The sequence below is a fragment of the Eulemur rufifrons genome, chromosome 6 (genome assembly GCF_041146395.1).
Source record: "Eulemur rufifrons isolate Redbay chromosome 6, OSU_ERuf_1, whole genome shotgun sequence".
Lineage (NCBI taxonomy): Eukaryota > Metazoa > Chordata > Mammalia > Primates > Lemuridae > Eulemur > Eulemur rufifrons.
This window is the reverse complement of record NC_090988.1, coordinates 55,811,854-55,829,636: the sequence shown is the minus strand read 5'-3', so window position 1 is coordinate 55,829,636 and position 17,783 is coordinate 55,811,854. Positions and strand designations below refer to the sequence as shown.

Here is a 17,783-nt window from a genome sequence, read left to right as displayed (position 1 = left end):
AGTGTTAACACTTGTCAGCAGAGGGTGGTAGAGGAACACTGAAAGGAGAAAAGCTTTTCTCTTCTTGATTTCATTGTGGTTTGCTGGCCAGACTCCTACAGAACATGCTTTCTCTCCATTGCTCAGCCCTGCGTGGTTTCTCCAGGGCTCAGTTCAGCAGTGCATAGCTTTCTTCAGCACTGAGCCCCTGAGCTTGTTCTCTAGCTCTCCACGAGGACACAATGGCATAACCAGGAGCCCCAGGCAGAATGGACCAGCACTGCAGCTGAGGTAGCTTCTTCTGTATCTTCTCCTTAGCTGTACATATGTGTGTGCACAGCAGGGGCCCATGGGACCAGACTTCTAGCAAGGTGGCCACCCAACCCTCATCCTGGGAAGGCAGCCTGGAGCCCCCCAGCCTAAGCCACACATGGAGCTGCACTATACACCTATGGAAAGCAGTCTCTCCAGCTCCCAGGTACAGCAGTCCCCAGCAGCCAGCAGCTTCCCTGGCTCCTAGAGAGTTCTGCGGCTCAGCACCTTCCTATGGAAGGCCTTCCCTGGTGCCATCAGTGGGCAGATCTATGGCAGGCCTCACTAATAAGGCACATTAGTGACACATGTAAAGAGAAAGGAAAGGAGGGCTCATCCTTCCTCACTTTATCTCAACTCTTCTGGTAATGGTTGCTCCTTATACCTGTTTCTACTAGATTTTTTATAGTTATCTTTGAGTAGCCAGTTTCCCCACTGCTTTAGCTCTCTGCTAATAATTCTTTATATTAAACTTTTTCTGTTCAAATAAGTGCATGGTTTCTGTCTTCTGATTGGACCCTAACTAACATAACATCAAACTCAATAGGGGGTTTGCATCACCTTATCCTCCGACCTCTTTGACGTCTTTGTCCCTCATTTACATTATCAGTAACATGGTCAGTTGACAGCTAAGACCCTATTACCAGTAGTCAGAGAGCTGACAATGATCCTTGAAATGACCTCATAATTACTAAGACATTCACTTGTGATTGACTGCATGAGTTTCAGGTGGAAGATAAGGTGTTCGATTATACGGAAACTGTGGATCTTGAATCCAGTCTTCCATTTTTATCTAAAAACATTAATTCTAAAGATTATGGAATGTGCTAATTTTATTATCGGCATTGAAAACCTTGAAATAAAAACTGATTAGATTAAGATATCCAGCTGACAATGCAGAGAATGCTATGAAAATCAAAGGACTTCTATAAAATAAATTTAAGGAAACCCTCGTCTCCTTCAGCCTTAAATCATGTATCTCTAAAACTCAGGCAGAGAATTTAACTGAAAGGGCGACAGAGCTGCAAGGCAGCCTGGATGTTCAGTGTGACAGATCTATGACAATGTCAGAGCACTGAAGAAGAATGGAAATAAACTAATGGAAAAATGGTGAGATTCACACTCCTGGAATGTTGGTATTGGAGTGAGTAAGCCTTCAAATCTGGAAAACTCTGAATATTCCATGCCAGCAGAAGCAACTCCCTTCTCACTTTTCAGAGTATATTTATTTATTCCTTACACAATCCACACCTGAGTAGGCTGCCTCACAAGTGATACCTTCCCTCCACAAGAACTTCCCCATCACTTCTCATTGTGCCCAAGACAATAACTCATCAGGTCTCAACAAAGCCTGAGAAGCGAAATATTAACATTCTGGGAGGAAATAGCTTATCTACTGAAGGTACTTCAGAACCTACCTAATTTTACTAAGTGGAGACAAATGAATACTAGTAGGAGTTAATCTTGAAAGTGTTAGATCCAGGCAGCAGAGGAAGTAGGTGGCGGTATGAATATCAATTCATACAAAAGAAAATGTATTGACAGGAAGACACTCATGCATGATTTGGGGTTATATATTATATCAAGGATACCTGGAAATTGTGCAAATGCATTGCTGACGTGGATGTTTGAAGCTGGACATGATGGTGACCTACAGCAGATTAGGTAGAAATAGCAAATACAGTTGGCGTAGTATAGACTTGCAGAATTATCAGGGAAGTGGACGTGTTAGAATGGTTTTAACATATAGGACCACAAAATTTACCACAAGATTATTTTCTCTGTGAGGAAAGAGAGGACACTTTTTCACAAAGGTAATAAAGGGTGAATGTGTAAGAGGAAATCTGGTACATTTTAAAGTTCAGCAGTTGCTGTGCTCTATAGGCTGGACTTAGCAATGAAATGTGTTTCTATGGAACTGAGATCTCTATCAACAATGAGGATGAAGGTATTTTGAGACCACATGGCAGTAATTAACAAACAGATGTCAGGTGGGTATGATTACTGCAAGGAAGGACAGCAAGGCTAGAATGGGAATCAGAGTGACAGGATCCACGGTGATCTGTTGCAATAGATGCAATAGATGATAGACTTCCTGAAGACAAGTTAAGTAGACAGTCAACTAGGACGTTACTCAGCAAACATTTAAAATAGAGAAGTGCTGAGCACCAGCCTGACATCAACCACATCATGGGAAGTTGTAGTCGCTTAGCCTGTTATAATATTTAAGTCACTTCAAGTATACAGAGCCCATTAATTGAACATGAGTCTTGTTCTCCTCCATGAAGTACCCTGCAGTGCCACTGCCAGTATGCAATAAAAATTATCCAGATTTTACCCAAGTTGACCTATGGCCATTTACAAATGTAAGTATTCATTGGAGAAAGAAGGATACCCAGACTCTTTGAGTACTGTTAGATATAGGCTATACCTTACTGATAATACTCACCCAAATATACCATCATGATTTTTTTTTGTTAACGTATTAGACTATTGAGACAATGTGACTAACAGACTCTGGATAAAGTTTATCTCATAGTCAGCTCAATGATTTTTCAACTTTACCTGCGGTTATTCTTTATACAGATTAACTGTATAATTGGGAATAATATACTTAGTAGCTATAAAAATTCTACTATTGTTACCAGCTCTGAAACATTTAAACAATTATGGTGGGATGAATGATGTGCTAGGTCAAAAAAGCACAAATAAATCATGTGAATAGTTGGCCCAGAATCGCATGGCACCTATCTCTGTTACATAGATGTCTCTGCATTAAACACATCCATGGCCTCATTGAGGGATACTGATAAGATGCTGGAAAAGGAGGAAAATATTCAGGTTTGGTTAATGGGTGGATTTCTGGACAAGTTGGTACTAACCAAAAATGACATACACCAGCACAACAACCTTACACGTGGATGGTTATACAGAAGAGTGGGGAAGGAACATACTTCTACTGGGCATTGTTTTGAGTAGTACCCTTGGTTGTTAACTTTGTATGGAGGAGAGGCGATCTGAGGTATGTGGAGATACATGGACTATTGGTCTTTGCTGAAAGGATTGGATAGTTGGTCAGGGGGTGCAACTAGCAACTTTGGAGGAAGGAAGACGAGGAAGTCTATATGTGATGTGCATATTGAAGTGGACACAAAGGATGGATATCTTTGTGTCTCATATTAATATTCACTGGACAGTACCCACTTCATAGGAGGAACTCAACAAGCAGGTAGAAAGTGCCTACGTGTGGATATCAGCCGGACTTTGCTCCACCACTGTGAGTCCAGCGGTACCATAAGTGGTGTCATGAAGGCAGAGGGAGAGATAAACATGAGCCAAAAGTGTGGGTCCCCTTTTACCAAAGCTAATCTTAGTAAATTAGTAGCATTTTCCTCACTCCTAAAATGTTAGCAATGTTATTATCAACTTTTATTCTTTAGTTAACAGCCACAGTAACTGATGCTGAGCACTTGATATGGTATTTTTCATTTACACTGGATAGCCCCTGCACATAATAAAGGGCAAAATAGTTTCATCTACATAAGACCCAAGGTTTAATTACATTGATATGCATTTTAGGATTCACACAAGAGAATGTCTATTTTGGAAGCATGCAGAGAGTCAAGAGTTTAAAGAAGGAAACCCAACTAGTTAATATGTTTTTATGTGTAATTCAGAAAATAACAACTAGCTTATTAGGAAAGTTTCCCATATTAGATCTGAACTTTTATAATTATATGCTGACTCTGAATTAACATTTTATGTAGGTCTTATACTGCCTGCAAATATCAATAGTTGTTTAGATATGTTATCTCACTTTATATTAAAAACAAAATCATAATTTAGTTGACACCAATATGAATTTACTGACAAACTGAGTAAGCAAATGTCATACAACCTATAGGTTACATAATTTAAACTGTTGGAGGTATGTCTAAGCACTTTGGGTACAATTACCACATTCTAGCAAAGTGCTTATTCATAAATGGCTTTATGTCTACTCTGAGATAACTGATGATTAGATTTGAAGCTTTTTCTGAATTATAACCTTGATAATGGCCTTTCTAATCTGCTTAGTCTTTACACTATAGATGATAGGGTTGAGCACAGGAGGGACAAGCAGGAATACATTGGCCATAACGGTGTGGACAAATGGAGGTGCTGAGTGGCCATAGCGATGGACAAGAGACAAGCTGATGAGAGGGATATAGAAGATGGCAACAGCACTGATGTGGGATATACATGTGTTGAAGGCTTTGTGTCGCTCTTCTGAGGAAGCAATGCTGAGGACAGACCGGATGATCAGGATGTAGGAAAGCAAGATGCAAGGGCAGTCAAACCCTGTAGTGGAGAAGAGTGCAAACAGACCCAGGATGCTGTTGATTCTGTTGTCTGTGCAGGAGAGTTGAATGAGATCAACATGGTAGCAGTAAGAGTGTGAAAGGACCATGGAGCTGCAGAAGGAGAGCCTCCTGACAAAGAGCACGACTGGCAACATGACGGCAACGTTCCGTACCAACATGCTAACCCCAATCTGGGCAATCCTGGCATTGGTGAGGATGGTGGTGTATCTCAGTGGGTCACAGATGGCCACAAAGCGATCAAAGGCCATGGCCAGCAGAACGCCAGACTCCATGAAAGTAAATCCATGGAGAAAGAACATCTGGGCAATGCAGGCATTTAAGTTGATCTCTCGGGCTTCAAACCAGAAGACACCAAGGGTAGTAGAAAGCGTGCACAGGGACAAGCTCAGGTCTGTGGCTGAAAGCATAGAGAGAAAGTAATACATGGGCTCATGGAGGCTCTGCTCACGGAGAACCACAAACAGGATCATGCTGTTTCCAGACAAGGCGATGACATACAAAAGACAAAGAGGGATGGAGATCCAGACCTGGGCTGCTTCCAGGCCTGGAATGCCCGTCAGGAAGAAGGTCAGAAGCTGAGTATTGGTATTATTGAGGACCAACATAGTGAAGGACTGAGAAGACAGGGATGTTTGAGTAATCGAACACAACACATCATACATAGCTTATCACTTAGAACATCTTTCTGGCACTCCAAGATTCACTGAATTACTATTAATATTTCTAATTCTCTAAAAAATTAAGCATTTTCTGAGTTTCCTGGACCTTCAAACTTTTCTCTCAGACTCTCAGTGCTTCACATTTATTGAGAAAAGAGAATTAATTCCTTGAATTATGCCACATTAAATTTTCTTAAGTACATTATGCTTACAATTTTCTTTAGTAGCAACAAACATCACCCTTGCCAATAAAAGTCTCTGGTAGAATACATAAACAATTCATAATAAATTTGGTTTCTAATACTTGTTGAAAATAAACTATTAATTCTGGAATAAAACACTGAACAAACTAAGTCATATTTGAAACGTGAACATCGTTAGGCTTCCCTGGGAAATATTCAGAAGAATGCCAAAACATCACTGAGACACACATCTATTAATATATATGCCATAATAGGGCTGCCTAAAAAAGAATCCTAAGAAAAATAAGTATTAATCCTATTTGTTGAGAGCTCCCTGTGTTGCTAATATTTTATATACATTATATAATTTCATTCATACATCAACTCCAGGATGTTGATAGTATTTTAACTCAATCACCTAATGTTATCTTTATAAAGCACTGCCTAACTGTTGATAAAAACCACAAATATAAGAAAGTTGGAGAAAAGAGAGACACAGAGACAGACAGAGAGAGGGAGGAGGAGGAGAAGGAAGAGATGAAGACAGAAAGGGAAGGGGGAAGGAAGAAAGAAAAGAAGACATGAAGGAAAGAAAAGAAGGAAAGGAAGGAAGCATGAAGTACGAAAACAACAAAACTGTGGTTGGGGAAATATAAATTCAAATATAATGGAATGGTATGTAAAAATACAACAATATATTTTATGACATATATAAAATAGACAATTTTATAGGAAAACGTCAATCACCAAGCTAGCCAAAGAAATAAAATATAGCAGATAAGAAATGGTAATGACAGAAAACAAACTTTACCAGCTAGGTGAATAAGAGCATGTGTTTTGATCTGTGAGTTCTGTCAAACTTCAAGTAAAAAATAAATTAGAATTTTTCTATCTTTTACAAATTTATCTAGCCCAGAAGAGTCCCCTTAGGGGTCATTTGGCAATGTGTAGATACATTTTTGGATGCCACAACTGGGAGGGTTACTGACACCTAATAGGCAGAGGCCAGGGATGCTGCTAAACATCCTAAAATGCTCAAGACAGCCCCTCAAGGCAAAGATTTATCCAGCGCAAAATGTCTCTAGTGACAAGGCTAAGAGATCCTATTCTAGAGCATATGCAAAGATGGAAAGTTCTATTCATCTAATTGCTTATGAAGACAGATGCAAACATTATAAATAACATTAGCAAGTCAGATGCTACCATGCTTTGAAAGAATATTGCATTTTAACACTGTTGACCTTGTCTTATGAATAAAAAATAATTAAATTAAGAAATATATCAATAGTATGACTCTACTGATAGATTAAAGGAGAAAAAACATGATTTTCCCTAGAGATGAGAAAAAATATTCAGAAAATTCAATGAGAATTTATGATAAAATTCTTAATGTCTAGGAAGAAAATAAAAAATAAAAGTTTCCTAATGAAAAATATCTTCCATAAATTCAGAGCAAATATGTTTACAAGTGACCTATTAAAAGCATTTTCATTAAAATTAATAACAAGATACCACATTTACTATCACATCACCATTCAACATTTTATGGAACAGTACTAGCAAACAAAAAAGTAAATAGAAGAAAATCATGTCACTTTCGAAAAGAAACAAAAAATGTCTTAAGGTTTTAATTGATTTTTCCCTGAAAAATCCAAAGAATGGACTGCAAAATCTTAAAATAGAGTTTACCAGAATAACCAGATAAATAAATACCCCAAATTAATAGATTTTTCTGTTCACAAAATTAACCACTAAGAAAATTTCATAAAAATAAGGCTTTGGTGTTTTTTATTTGTATTCATGGAATACAAGTGCCATTTTGCTACATTGACGTACTGCATTGTGGTGAAGTCAGGACCTTCAGTGCATCTGTCCCTGGAGGAAGGCACATTGTACCACCAAGCAACCTCCCTTCATCCATTCCCCTCCCCTTTATTCCTTAATTCCTTTCCTGCAGATAAGAATTTTCAATAGTGAACAGATGTGAATTCTCCCATTAATTAACACATAAATGAAAGCATTATAATAAATAACATGACATAATTTTTAATGAATCATGACAAAAGGATCCTAAAATACATACTACAAATGTGAAAATATGTTGAGTATAATATTGAGAACAACCAAAAGGGGTACTTGTCCTTCCTTGCATCAAAATGTAACATATAGCTATTCTCATTAATGAAGTGTAATATTGCTAAGGCATAAATATCCTGGAAAATAATAGTATTTCTTTAAAAATATGAACAAGGATAACAAATTTGGCAATGGTATCTTATATCATTTAAAAAAGGAACTAATGATGTGATAAATAAGGATTGGCCAATTTGCTAACAATATTTAAAAACATAAAGATCATTATTTTATACATTCCTGCATTTAGAGTAAAGATTTCAAGACAAAAAAAGAGTCATATAATAATATTAGAATAAATTAAGGAAAATACATTTTGACTTTTTTAAGGATTAAAGACACTAAAATAAAGTAGTTATATAGAACACTCCTCAAACTCAAATACAACTGATTGCAAAAGATATATGTAAATGAAATTAGAGATACAGCATGTCATACATGCAGTAGAAGGCCAAGACCAAAGAACACTTACAAATCTAGTTAAAAGTGACAATCTGAATAAAAGTATAGGAAATGAGGTGGAAACAGAGATTTGAACATATTTTGGAAAAAAAGAATTAACAAGACTTAATTCCCAGGGCAAAACTCGGCACAAGGCTAGATGAGGAATTGAAGAAATAAGAACAACTTGATTTATGATTGTGAATGGGACAGTAGAGGAAGTGAAAGATATCGGTAAAGAGATGGTGTAAAGCTCCGTCTACCAGAAGGTGAGAAAATATCCCCCACAGACCCATCAACCTAGCCATTTTGGTAATGAAGCAACCATCAAAACACCTGGAAATTGATCTTGGCTATTCTATTTCACACATATTTGTTATAAACTCAATGCACAACATCCACTCTGAGGACTTTTTTTTTTTTTATAACTTTTCAATAAAATTGGGGGACTAGATTAGTGCTTGTAAAGCATGCCTGCACATTAGAGTCATTTGAGAAGTTTTTTAATCTGTAATCATCAGGGAAATGCAAATCAAAACCACAATGAGATATCACTTATCTCCAGTGAGAATGGCCTTTATCAAAAAGTCCCCAAACAATAAATGTTGGCCTGGATGCAAAGAGATAGGAACACTCACTCATACACTGCTGGTGGGCCTGCAAACTAGTGCAACCTCTGTGGAAAGCAATAGGAAGATACCTTAAACAGATACAAGTAGACCTACCATTTGATCCAGCAATCCCATTACTGGGCATCTACCCAAAAGAACAAAAGACATTCTATAAAAAAGGCATCTGTACTCAAATGTTTATAGCAGCACAATTCATAATTGCAAAGATGTGGAAACAACCCAAATGCCCATCAGTACCTGAGTGGATTAATAAAATGTGGTATATCTATACCACAGAGTACTACTCAGCTATAAGAAACAATGGTGATATAGCACCTCTTGTATTTTCCTGAATGGAGCTGGAGCCCATTCTACTAAGTGAAGTATCCCAAGAATGGGAAAATAAGCACCACATGTACTCACCAACAAATTGGTTTCACTGATCATCACCTAGGAGCACATTTAGGAAGGACATTAATCCGGTGTTGGGCAGATGTCAGGGCTGGGGGGAAGGGATGGGTGTATACATACATGATGAAATGTGGTGCACACCGTCTGGGGGATGGACACGCTTGAAGCTATGACTCCGGGGCGGGGGAGCAAGGACAATATACGTAACCTAAACTTCTGTATCCCCATAACATGCTGAAATTTAAAAAAAATATGAAGCCAAGATCTCAGCCCAGATCAAATAAACCCAAATATCTGGGGATAGTGGGATAGTGCCAATGAACCTGCTTTAAACTACATTGTGTGTCTGGTTTTTGGGAGGGGGGGGTTGGATTTTTTGGGGGGTGATATTCTGCAGTTTCATTAATGGTAAGTTAGAAACAGAAAGCAGTAACCCTAAATATAGATTTCTGTGTCCAGGAGCTTGGGTTATGGAGGAAGTGTAGATATTGGAAAGTACGATCATTCTGGCCAGGCAGAATAATAAAGGTGAAGATAGAAGTCCTTGCTCCTCCACTGAGGGAGGTGAACCTTGGTAACACACTCTCATCTACGGTCCCTCATCTGTAAATCTTGGGCTTTAAAAATATCCTCTATCTTCCTATTTCCAGTTGTTTCTATTTTGGTCAAAATGCCAAAATGTTTTTGAAGTACTTCTTTCTAAATATAAATGGTTATAATTAAGAGAGCTAGAAGTGAACTCGGGAAATAAGGATCCCATAATAAGAAGGGAACTCAGAAAATGAGGATCCCGTAATAAGGTGAATTGAGGCCAACTGGCAGACTCGAAAAACTTTATTTCCTAACAAACAAAGGTATAGAAATCAGTCAAATTTAAAAGCTGAATGAAGCAGCAATAAAACATACACTATATGTCACATAGAGCCATACAGAATCACAATAATTCTGCTCCATTTCCTTGAGATACTGGCTTTGGTGTTTTCTCCTGGAAAAAAAATTTTGTTTGCAAACGTCTTACTGATAGCTCACTAATTCCCACACCCTTCAGTTTGAGCCGTTACTCTGAACCCATCTTCCCAATATTTCTACCTTCTGCCTCTTATTTACAGCCTTTTACCTCTGAGCACCTGCCTCTCCACTCCCCATCCCTCCTTCTCTGCTCTATCTCTTGCCCTCCAGGTTAGACCTCAACAGTCTCTGTCTTCTTGGCTTGCTCTTTCCTGACCTAGCATCTTACCTGGCTCTCAACAGAGAAAGAGGTGCACTTTACACTCACTGCCCAGCTCAGTGTGTGTGTGGATGGCTCTTGGACCTGGCCCTTTATAAGGATCCCAGCATAAAACCCAACCCTGCTGCCAAGATACCCTGGGGACTCAACCCTAGGTGTGATGACTAGAGTTTCCCAGGAGGCTCCTCACACTAGACTGAAGCAGATCCAAGTAATATGTTTGCATCTTCCTTTTAATTACTTTATTATCTTTATAATATTTTAAATGAATATAAATGTTCTTTTTTTCTTCCTTAACTTTAGATTCTACTTCCTGCTATGTAGAGAGCAGGGAATAAATACCCTTGCACTTTCCTCCTCCTTTTCTCCCTCCTTTCCTGTAGCATAATGATTCCCTAGATGAGATATATAACTCTAAATACAGTCCTATAGCTGTGATTTCATATGTATGTTTAGATTTTTCAAACTTTAAAAGCAACAAAATTTTGATTAAAATATGGTTAAATAACTAAATATTCAACACAGCATACATAATCTATGGCATGATTAGAAAAAGAACGACACATCATCCCAGGTCACATCACTATAAGAGAAGGCACCATTCATTAGAAGAAAAATAATTCTTTCATTCAATACTAATTCAGTTGCTTATAATTATATCAAATTTCTGTTTATTTTAGACCATCGATTTTCCAGGAAAACTTTTTATTTTCTATGGAATTTAAATTATCTTTCATTTTGTCTGATTGCAGGATAAAGAAAATCTTTTTTCATTATCTCACTAATGACTTAAATGGAGAGATAGCAATACAGTAATGCTAGGGGACTTCAATACCCCACCTTAAGCAATGGACAGATTATCCGTACAGAAAACCAACAAAGAAACATTGGGTTTAAACTACACTCCAGACCAAATGGGTCTAACTGACATTTATAGAACATCCACAGCAGCTGTAGAATACACGTTCTTCTTGACTGCATATGTAACATTCTTCAGGATAGATCGTATGTTAGGAAAAGAAACAAGACTTAAGGAATTTAAGAAGAAAAAAATCAAGTATCTTTTCTGAAAACAATGGTATAAAACTAGAAGTTAATACTGGGGAAACCTCAGAAACTTTATGGAAATAAAACAACATGCTCCTAAACAACCAATGGGCTGACGAAAAAATTAAAAAAGAAAACCAGCTGTGGTGGCTCATGCCTATAATCCTAGTACTCACGAGGCTGAGGTGGGAGGATCACTTTGAGCTCAGGAGTTTGAGATTGCAGTGAGCTATGATGATGCCACTGCACTCTAGCCCAGGAGACAGAGCAAGACTCTGTCTCAAAAAAAAAAATTAAAAGATTTCTTAAGATAAATGAAAGTGGAAACACAACATACCAAAAGCCTATGGGGTACAGCAAACACAGTTATGGGAGGGAAGTTTATAGCAATAAATCCCTGTATCAAAAAAGAAGAAAGATCTCAAATTATGGCTATTTGTTTGGAAAGAAAATTAAATCTCTAAAACATTTAGCGAGCATATACATATCCTCAGGATCTTGTTAAAATGAAAATTTGGATCCATTAGGACTTGAATGGGGACTGAATTGAGAATTTCTGACATCACTCCTGCTCTGAAGCCATATTTTGTGCATGATTCTAACATGTTCTCCTTCTCTTGAAGAATGTGGGACTATTGCATTCCTGGGATTATTTTACATGGCATCCCTGAGTAATTTTAATACATATTTGGTTATCAATTATTGAACTTTATTATATACCTATTTCAGCTGGTAACACATACTCCAGGTTTTTTTTTTTCTCAGAAAGAAATGCACATAAATGATAAATTTGCTTTCTCTTTGCCTATCTAAAACATCTCTTTTTTTTCTGTTATACTTCATGGATATATTGACTATATACAGAATTATTATACTTTAAATAATTTTCTCTAAGCATTTTTAAGTCTTACTTTAATGTAGTAGATAGGACTACTAGCTCTCCCTACTGGCTACAGAGCTAGTAGTCTTACTCACTACATTAGACTAAATCTTAAAAATGTTCAGAGAAAATTATGTAGGGCATGACACCCCTTAGAACGCAACCTGACATGTAGAAATTATTTGAAACTCTCACCAATTTACTGCTAGACCTGTATATATACACTAAAATGAATCTCATCTGTCTTCCTTTGTATATCATCTTTCCCCCACTGTTTTAAAGTATTAGACTCTACTGTTTGTCGTTGGTGCTTTGAAATTTCACAATATTATTTCTATATACTTTTTTCAGTTCATTCTTTTTTCATCTTGATAAGTAGCATTCTATTGGATAAATGTAGCAAATTTTGTTTAATCATTTACAGATATTTGGATGGTTTCCACATTTTAGATGCCATGAAAACAGCTGCTATAAACACTTAGACATTTTTGCTGGTGGCCATATAGACCACGTCTTTGGAGTATGAAAAGAGAAAAAGTGGAATTGCTTGGTCAAGAGAAGGTGTAAATTTTCTTAGAAATTGGCAAAAGATTCAATTTATGAGTACTTCAATTACTCCTCATTCTTACCGATACTTAATGTTGTCAGAGAATTTAATTTTAGCTGTTCTAATGCATTTAAATTATTACCTCTTTGTGGTTTAAACTTTCATTTCCCTAATGAATAATAATGTTCAGCTCTTTTCAGATGTGCGTTTGCCATCCATCTACCTCCTGTTGTGAAGTGCCTGTAGAAACCATTGTCTTATTTTTTCATGAGTTGATTGTTCTTCTATTAATGGATTCTGGAGCATTCTTTGCCAGAAATATGCATTTTCCATATTTTCTCTTTGTGTAACTTGCCTTTCACTGTAGTAATGGTAGCTTTTGAAGTAGATTTTCTTGAATATTTTAATGAAAATCAATTGATGATTTTTTTTTCTGCTATGGCTAATGAGTTTTGTGTCCTGTATAAAAAAAAAATCTGCTCTCCCTAAATTCATAAAAACATTACTATACTTTTTCTTTCTTTCATAAGCTTTATAGTTTCATCTTTTAAATTTAGGTTTATGTTACATCTCAGATAAAGATTTTTTATTTTGAGGTAGAAGGGGATGAGATTCATTTTGTTTTTTCATGTAGATATTCAGTTGTTCTAGTACTATAAACACATTTCTGTCACTGAATTGCACTGATTCCTCTATTGAGAATTGATTACTTATATGTTTGGAGCTATCTCTGGTTATTTTTTTAATTTTTTCAATAATGTATTGATCTATCTTTACATAAATACAAGGCTACCCCTAGAATACAAGAGACATTTGGAAAATATGTTTCATAGGGTTCCTGTCTAGATAAAGAATTTCAATAAAATTAATGTGTGCAATGCGCACTGTCTGGGGAATGGACACACTTGAAGCTCTGACTCGGGGAGGGGGGGTGCGGGGGCATGGGCAATATATATAACCTGAACTTTTGTACCCCCATAATATTCTGAAATAAAAAAATTTAAAAAAAATTTTAAAAAGTCCACTAGCCCATGTGAGGTATAATTATTTATAGATGAAGATATAGAATAATAGATACAAATGCATTTAATTTTGTGTTAGTTTTCTAGGACTATCATAATAGAATAGCACAAACTAAGTGGGTTAAACAACAGAAATTTGTTGTGTTTTTGTTTGAAGGAGAGGAGCCTAGGCTAAGGCTCTCTGCAGAATTGACTCCTTTTGTTGGCTGTGAGGGATAATCTGCTCCATGTGTCTCTCCTACTTTCTGGTGGTTTTCTGCAAACCTTGCTTTATAGATGCATCAGAGATTCTCACTATGTGCATATCTTTGTATTCAAATTTCCCCTTTACATAAGACTCCAGGTATTTTCATTTAGGAACCCATCATACTCCAGTATGATCACATTTAATTTAACTAATTACAGCAGCAATTACCCTGTTTTTAATTAAAGTCACATTCTGAGGTACTGAGAGTTAAGGCATCAACATATGAATTTTGTAGGGACACAATTCAAACAATAACAGTTGTCCAATCAGGGCACATACATTTTGTAGATATTTTGCAGTGCCTAGAACCTTCACTACAATGTTGACAACTGAAATGTTTTCCTAAAATTAGAGGAAGGCAGAGCATGGACATAGATATTTCCCCTCTAACCAGATTTGATTCACTTATGTGAATGTGGTAACACACCCTCAATGTTGGAGAGGACATTGGTGAGAGCTTAGATGAGTAAGAAGCAGTGAGGCAGGCAAAAGCTATCCCATGTTTCCCTTCCACAGGTCAAAAATGAGGAGCTTTAATCTTCAACATGAGGACTGGAAATTCTGCTTCCCAAGCAAAAGCTCTTTTGTTATAGCTTGAGGGACAGAGTCTGAGCAATATACTTAGCCAGGAAGGTTAGCATATTGTTATTATAATTATTATAAGCTTCTAATATCATGCCCCTGCACCATTAAAGAGAGAGAAATGTAAAAGTATTTTGGGATATTTTGAAAGCCCAGATAAGGTTGTTTACCATGAACTTGCAACAATAATGACCTGCTCAGCTGTGTTATTGTTTCTAGCAGTTGCTTGGTAGCACAGGGATAGGAGGAGATGATGTTTTAAATGGTAGCTGTGATGGACAAATAGTTACTGAGGTTATTCACATTTGTATAGTTGAAATGATGGACTTTAAGGACTATATTTCATGCAAAGGAGTTAAAAGAAGGTTGAAGATATATATGGATATAGATATATAGATAGGTATGTGTGCATTATACTTATCCCTTTATATATAATATATACATTATATATGTTCATATAAAAAATTGCATACTATATATCATATACTATACATACATTTATACACATATATAAAGAATTGATGACGTGGAAGGACATGGGATGAATACAAGAACTAGAAAGATGGATTTTGTAGTTAAAGGTCAGGATGCTCTAAAACGATAGTATTCTAGTGTCTCTGAGCTGTGACAAGGTTCAGGTCATGCTCATATGTGATTGTGAAGATGAAGGCCAACATACGTGAGCATGTAAGAACTATGAGGCTATGGATGTTGCCTAGGTTTCCACAAAGATATAGTGAAGAGACTCACAATTTTCATGTCAATATTGCCACGAACCTTTTCTTTCATCAAAACTTCTATTCTAACCATTGTTCTTGCCCCAACCTTGTGATCCTGAAATTACAGATTGGTGTGACTACACATTTATTGTAACCAACATTTATTAGACTTTCAATACTACCCAGAAATCCTTGTACATGCTAATGGAGACTGGGCTTCAGAACAGGGCTGTAAGCCAGGTTCGTAAGTCCTCGGTGAGTCTGGCAGAGGTACCAGCTTTGGAAAGATTCAAATGATGAGGGGGTCTCTGGGAGCACCCAGGAAAATTCAGATATTTCTACTACAGGCTGTTTTCAGCCAGCCATGCCCTACAAACTTGCAAAGTTGTGTGATTGTCCTGAGACGTGCTTTCCAGAAGAGCCTGGGTCATGTCTGCTTGGAGCCATGTGGCCTTTGGGACGGTGGAAAGTCAGAGATGAGGAATTACAGATCCTACCCTAGATAGCACATTCTGTTTGGAGAGAAAAGTGCCTCTAAAATCAAAGTAGAAAAAAAAGAATGCAAAAGCACCTGAACTTTGCTCTGCTTTCATTGTGCTAAGCACCATAAAAACTGAAAATAATTTGCAACCTGAGATAAAACCAAAATTATAATGTGTGATGTCACCCTAATCCTCAAAATAATAAAACCTTGAATATTTCTTATAAACCTGGACTCTCTAACAGAAACAACTGTATTTCTGATATTGTGAGGCTGATATCTAAAAATAAATCATGAACTTTTTGACTATGATGACCACAATCTACCAACACATTATCATAAACCTGATAACCTTGATAATTTTTGTGTTATTTTCCTCTCTTTAAATAGATGTTGGGTTTTGTATTTTGTGAGATATATCTTCTGAAGTTTGATTGCTTTGCACTCTGCTCAAATAATACTTTATTTCTGTTTTTAAATGATTTTTTTCTCGAATCTTCCTTTGACATCTCATCAAATATGAGATAAATAAAAATATCAGGGAATGCTGAGCAAAAAATAAACAAGGCAATACCAGCAGGGTCCTATATAGAAATAAAGCGAGAAAAAGCTCTGTGTAGGCTTGAACTGCTCAGGTTGAGTGAGGAGAGCCTTCCAGCCCCATAAAGGTTTATAAATGACTATGGCACCATCTCTATTAGAATTTCTTTTGCCTCTTCTAATAATCACCAACTCAGAAGTTGGGGGTCTTGGAACCATACCTACTTCACTAAATACTAGAGCAATAGATAATCAAAGAACCTCACTGAACCCACACTAGTTATACATGCACACTCCTATGTTTACACTCTGATTTACAACCTCACACTATCAGGTATATAGGTAGGCATATAGCTTCACAAAGCATGTGCTTTTAGTCAACGTGTACTCACAGCATGATGGTAGCACACTAATTACACATACATAAAGCAATTGATTATTCATACCTTCACATATATGCATGCTTTTACACATACTTACTTAAACTCACATGCAAATCCAGTCCTTGGTGCACATACCTTTCAGATACACACATTAACTTACATAAGAGCACACTTCCTTTTGCACAAAATATCTCTTCAATTATAAATATATATACTCTGACTAAGAAAAATACATGCAAACGGATGAGCTCACACTCATGTAATTTCAACAATACACCTTCTTGCACAAGCATTCAAATGCCCTATCTCCTCATTTGTATACAGGGGAGAAAGGAAAGTTAGGGGTTAATGCTTCCAGCTTTAGTCTCCAGTCCCAAAGGAAGCCAGTGTGCCTATGAGGAGGCAGTGGGGCTCAGGGGCAGTGAGACAACTAATGCTAGGGGAAGGGAAAGGCTAGACATGGTCTGGTCCTTTAAATAGGCCCTGATTTGAGGCCTCTGCCAAAGGCTGAATCCCAGGAGCTTTGTAGAACTGCTTATGGTCATGCCCTGTGTAGTCAAAGATAGAAAACAGCACAGGGTGAGTGATTCCCTGTGCCTCAATCACCTCGTCCCTTCCCAGAGCAGTAGGACTCACTGAGGCTGTGAGAAGCAGGAAGGCCAGGCAGTGCACTGGGCATGATGGCCTGACCCACTGGGAGCTTCAGGTCCAGGGACCCACGACCAGGGGGCTTCATTCTGAGATGAGGAGAAGACTCAGCACTTCCACTGTGTCCTCTCGGAGACCCTAGAAAGGTAGGAAGACTGCCTCCACACACCAACTCCATGAAGGAGGTGGGCTCAGAAACCCACCCTGCTCCAGTTGTATTGCTCTATGGCTTAGTTTCAGATCCTCCAAAGGGAGAAAACAGAGTCTGAATTTCCCTAAGCTTTTCCTTCCCAAGGCCTCGGTTGTTTTTATTCTTCAACCATCCATTGGCTTGAGTAACACAACTCACTGAGGGAGTTAACTATTT

The 17,783-nt window shown here is 37.4% G+C and overlaps 1 protein-coding gene across 1 annotated transcript; it reads right to left on the bottom strand.

Annotated features, from left to right (window-relative positions):
* Nucleotides 1-4,229: 4,229 nt before the first annotated feature.
* Nucleotides 4,230-5,361, bottom strand: LOC138384069 (olfactory receptor 51F2). The gene has a single exon (XM_069469337.1). The coding sequence runs from the start codon at nt 5,315-5,317 to the stop codon at nt 4,310-4,312; it is 1,008 nt and encodes a 335-aa protein (XP_069325438.1). The 5' UTR covers nt 5,318-5,361; the 3' UTR covers nt 4,230-4,309.
* Between the last annotated feature and the right edge of the window lie 12,422 nt (nt 5,362-17,783).

Coding starts and splice junctions, on each gene's coding strand:
- LOC138384069 (XM_069469337.1), bottom strand. CDS start 5,317: ATGTATGATGTGTTGTGTTCGATTACTCAAACATCCCTGTCTTCTCAG.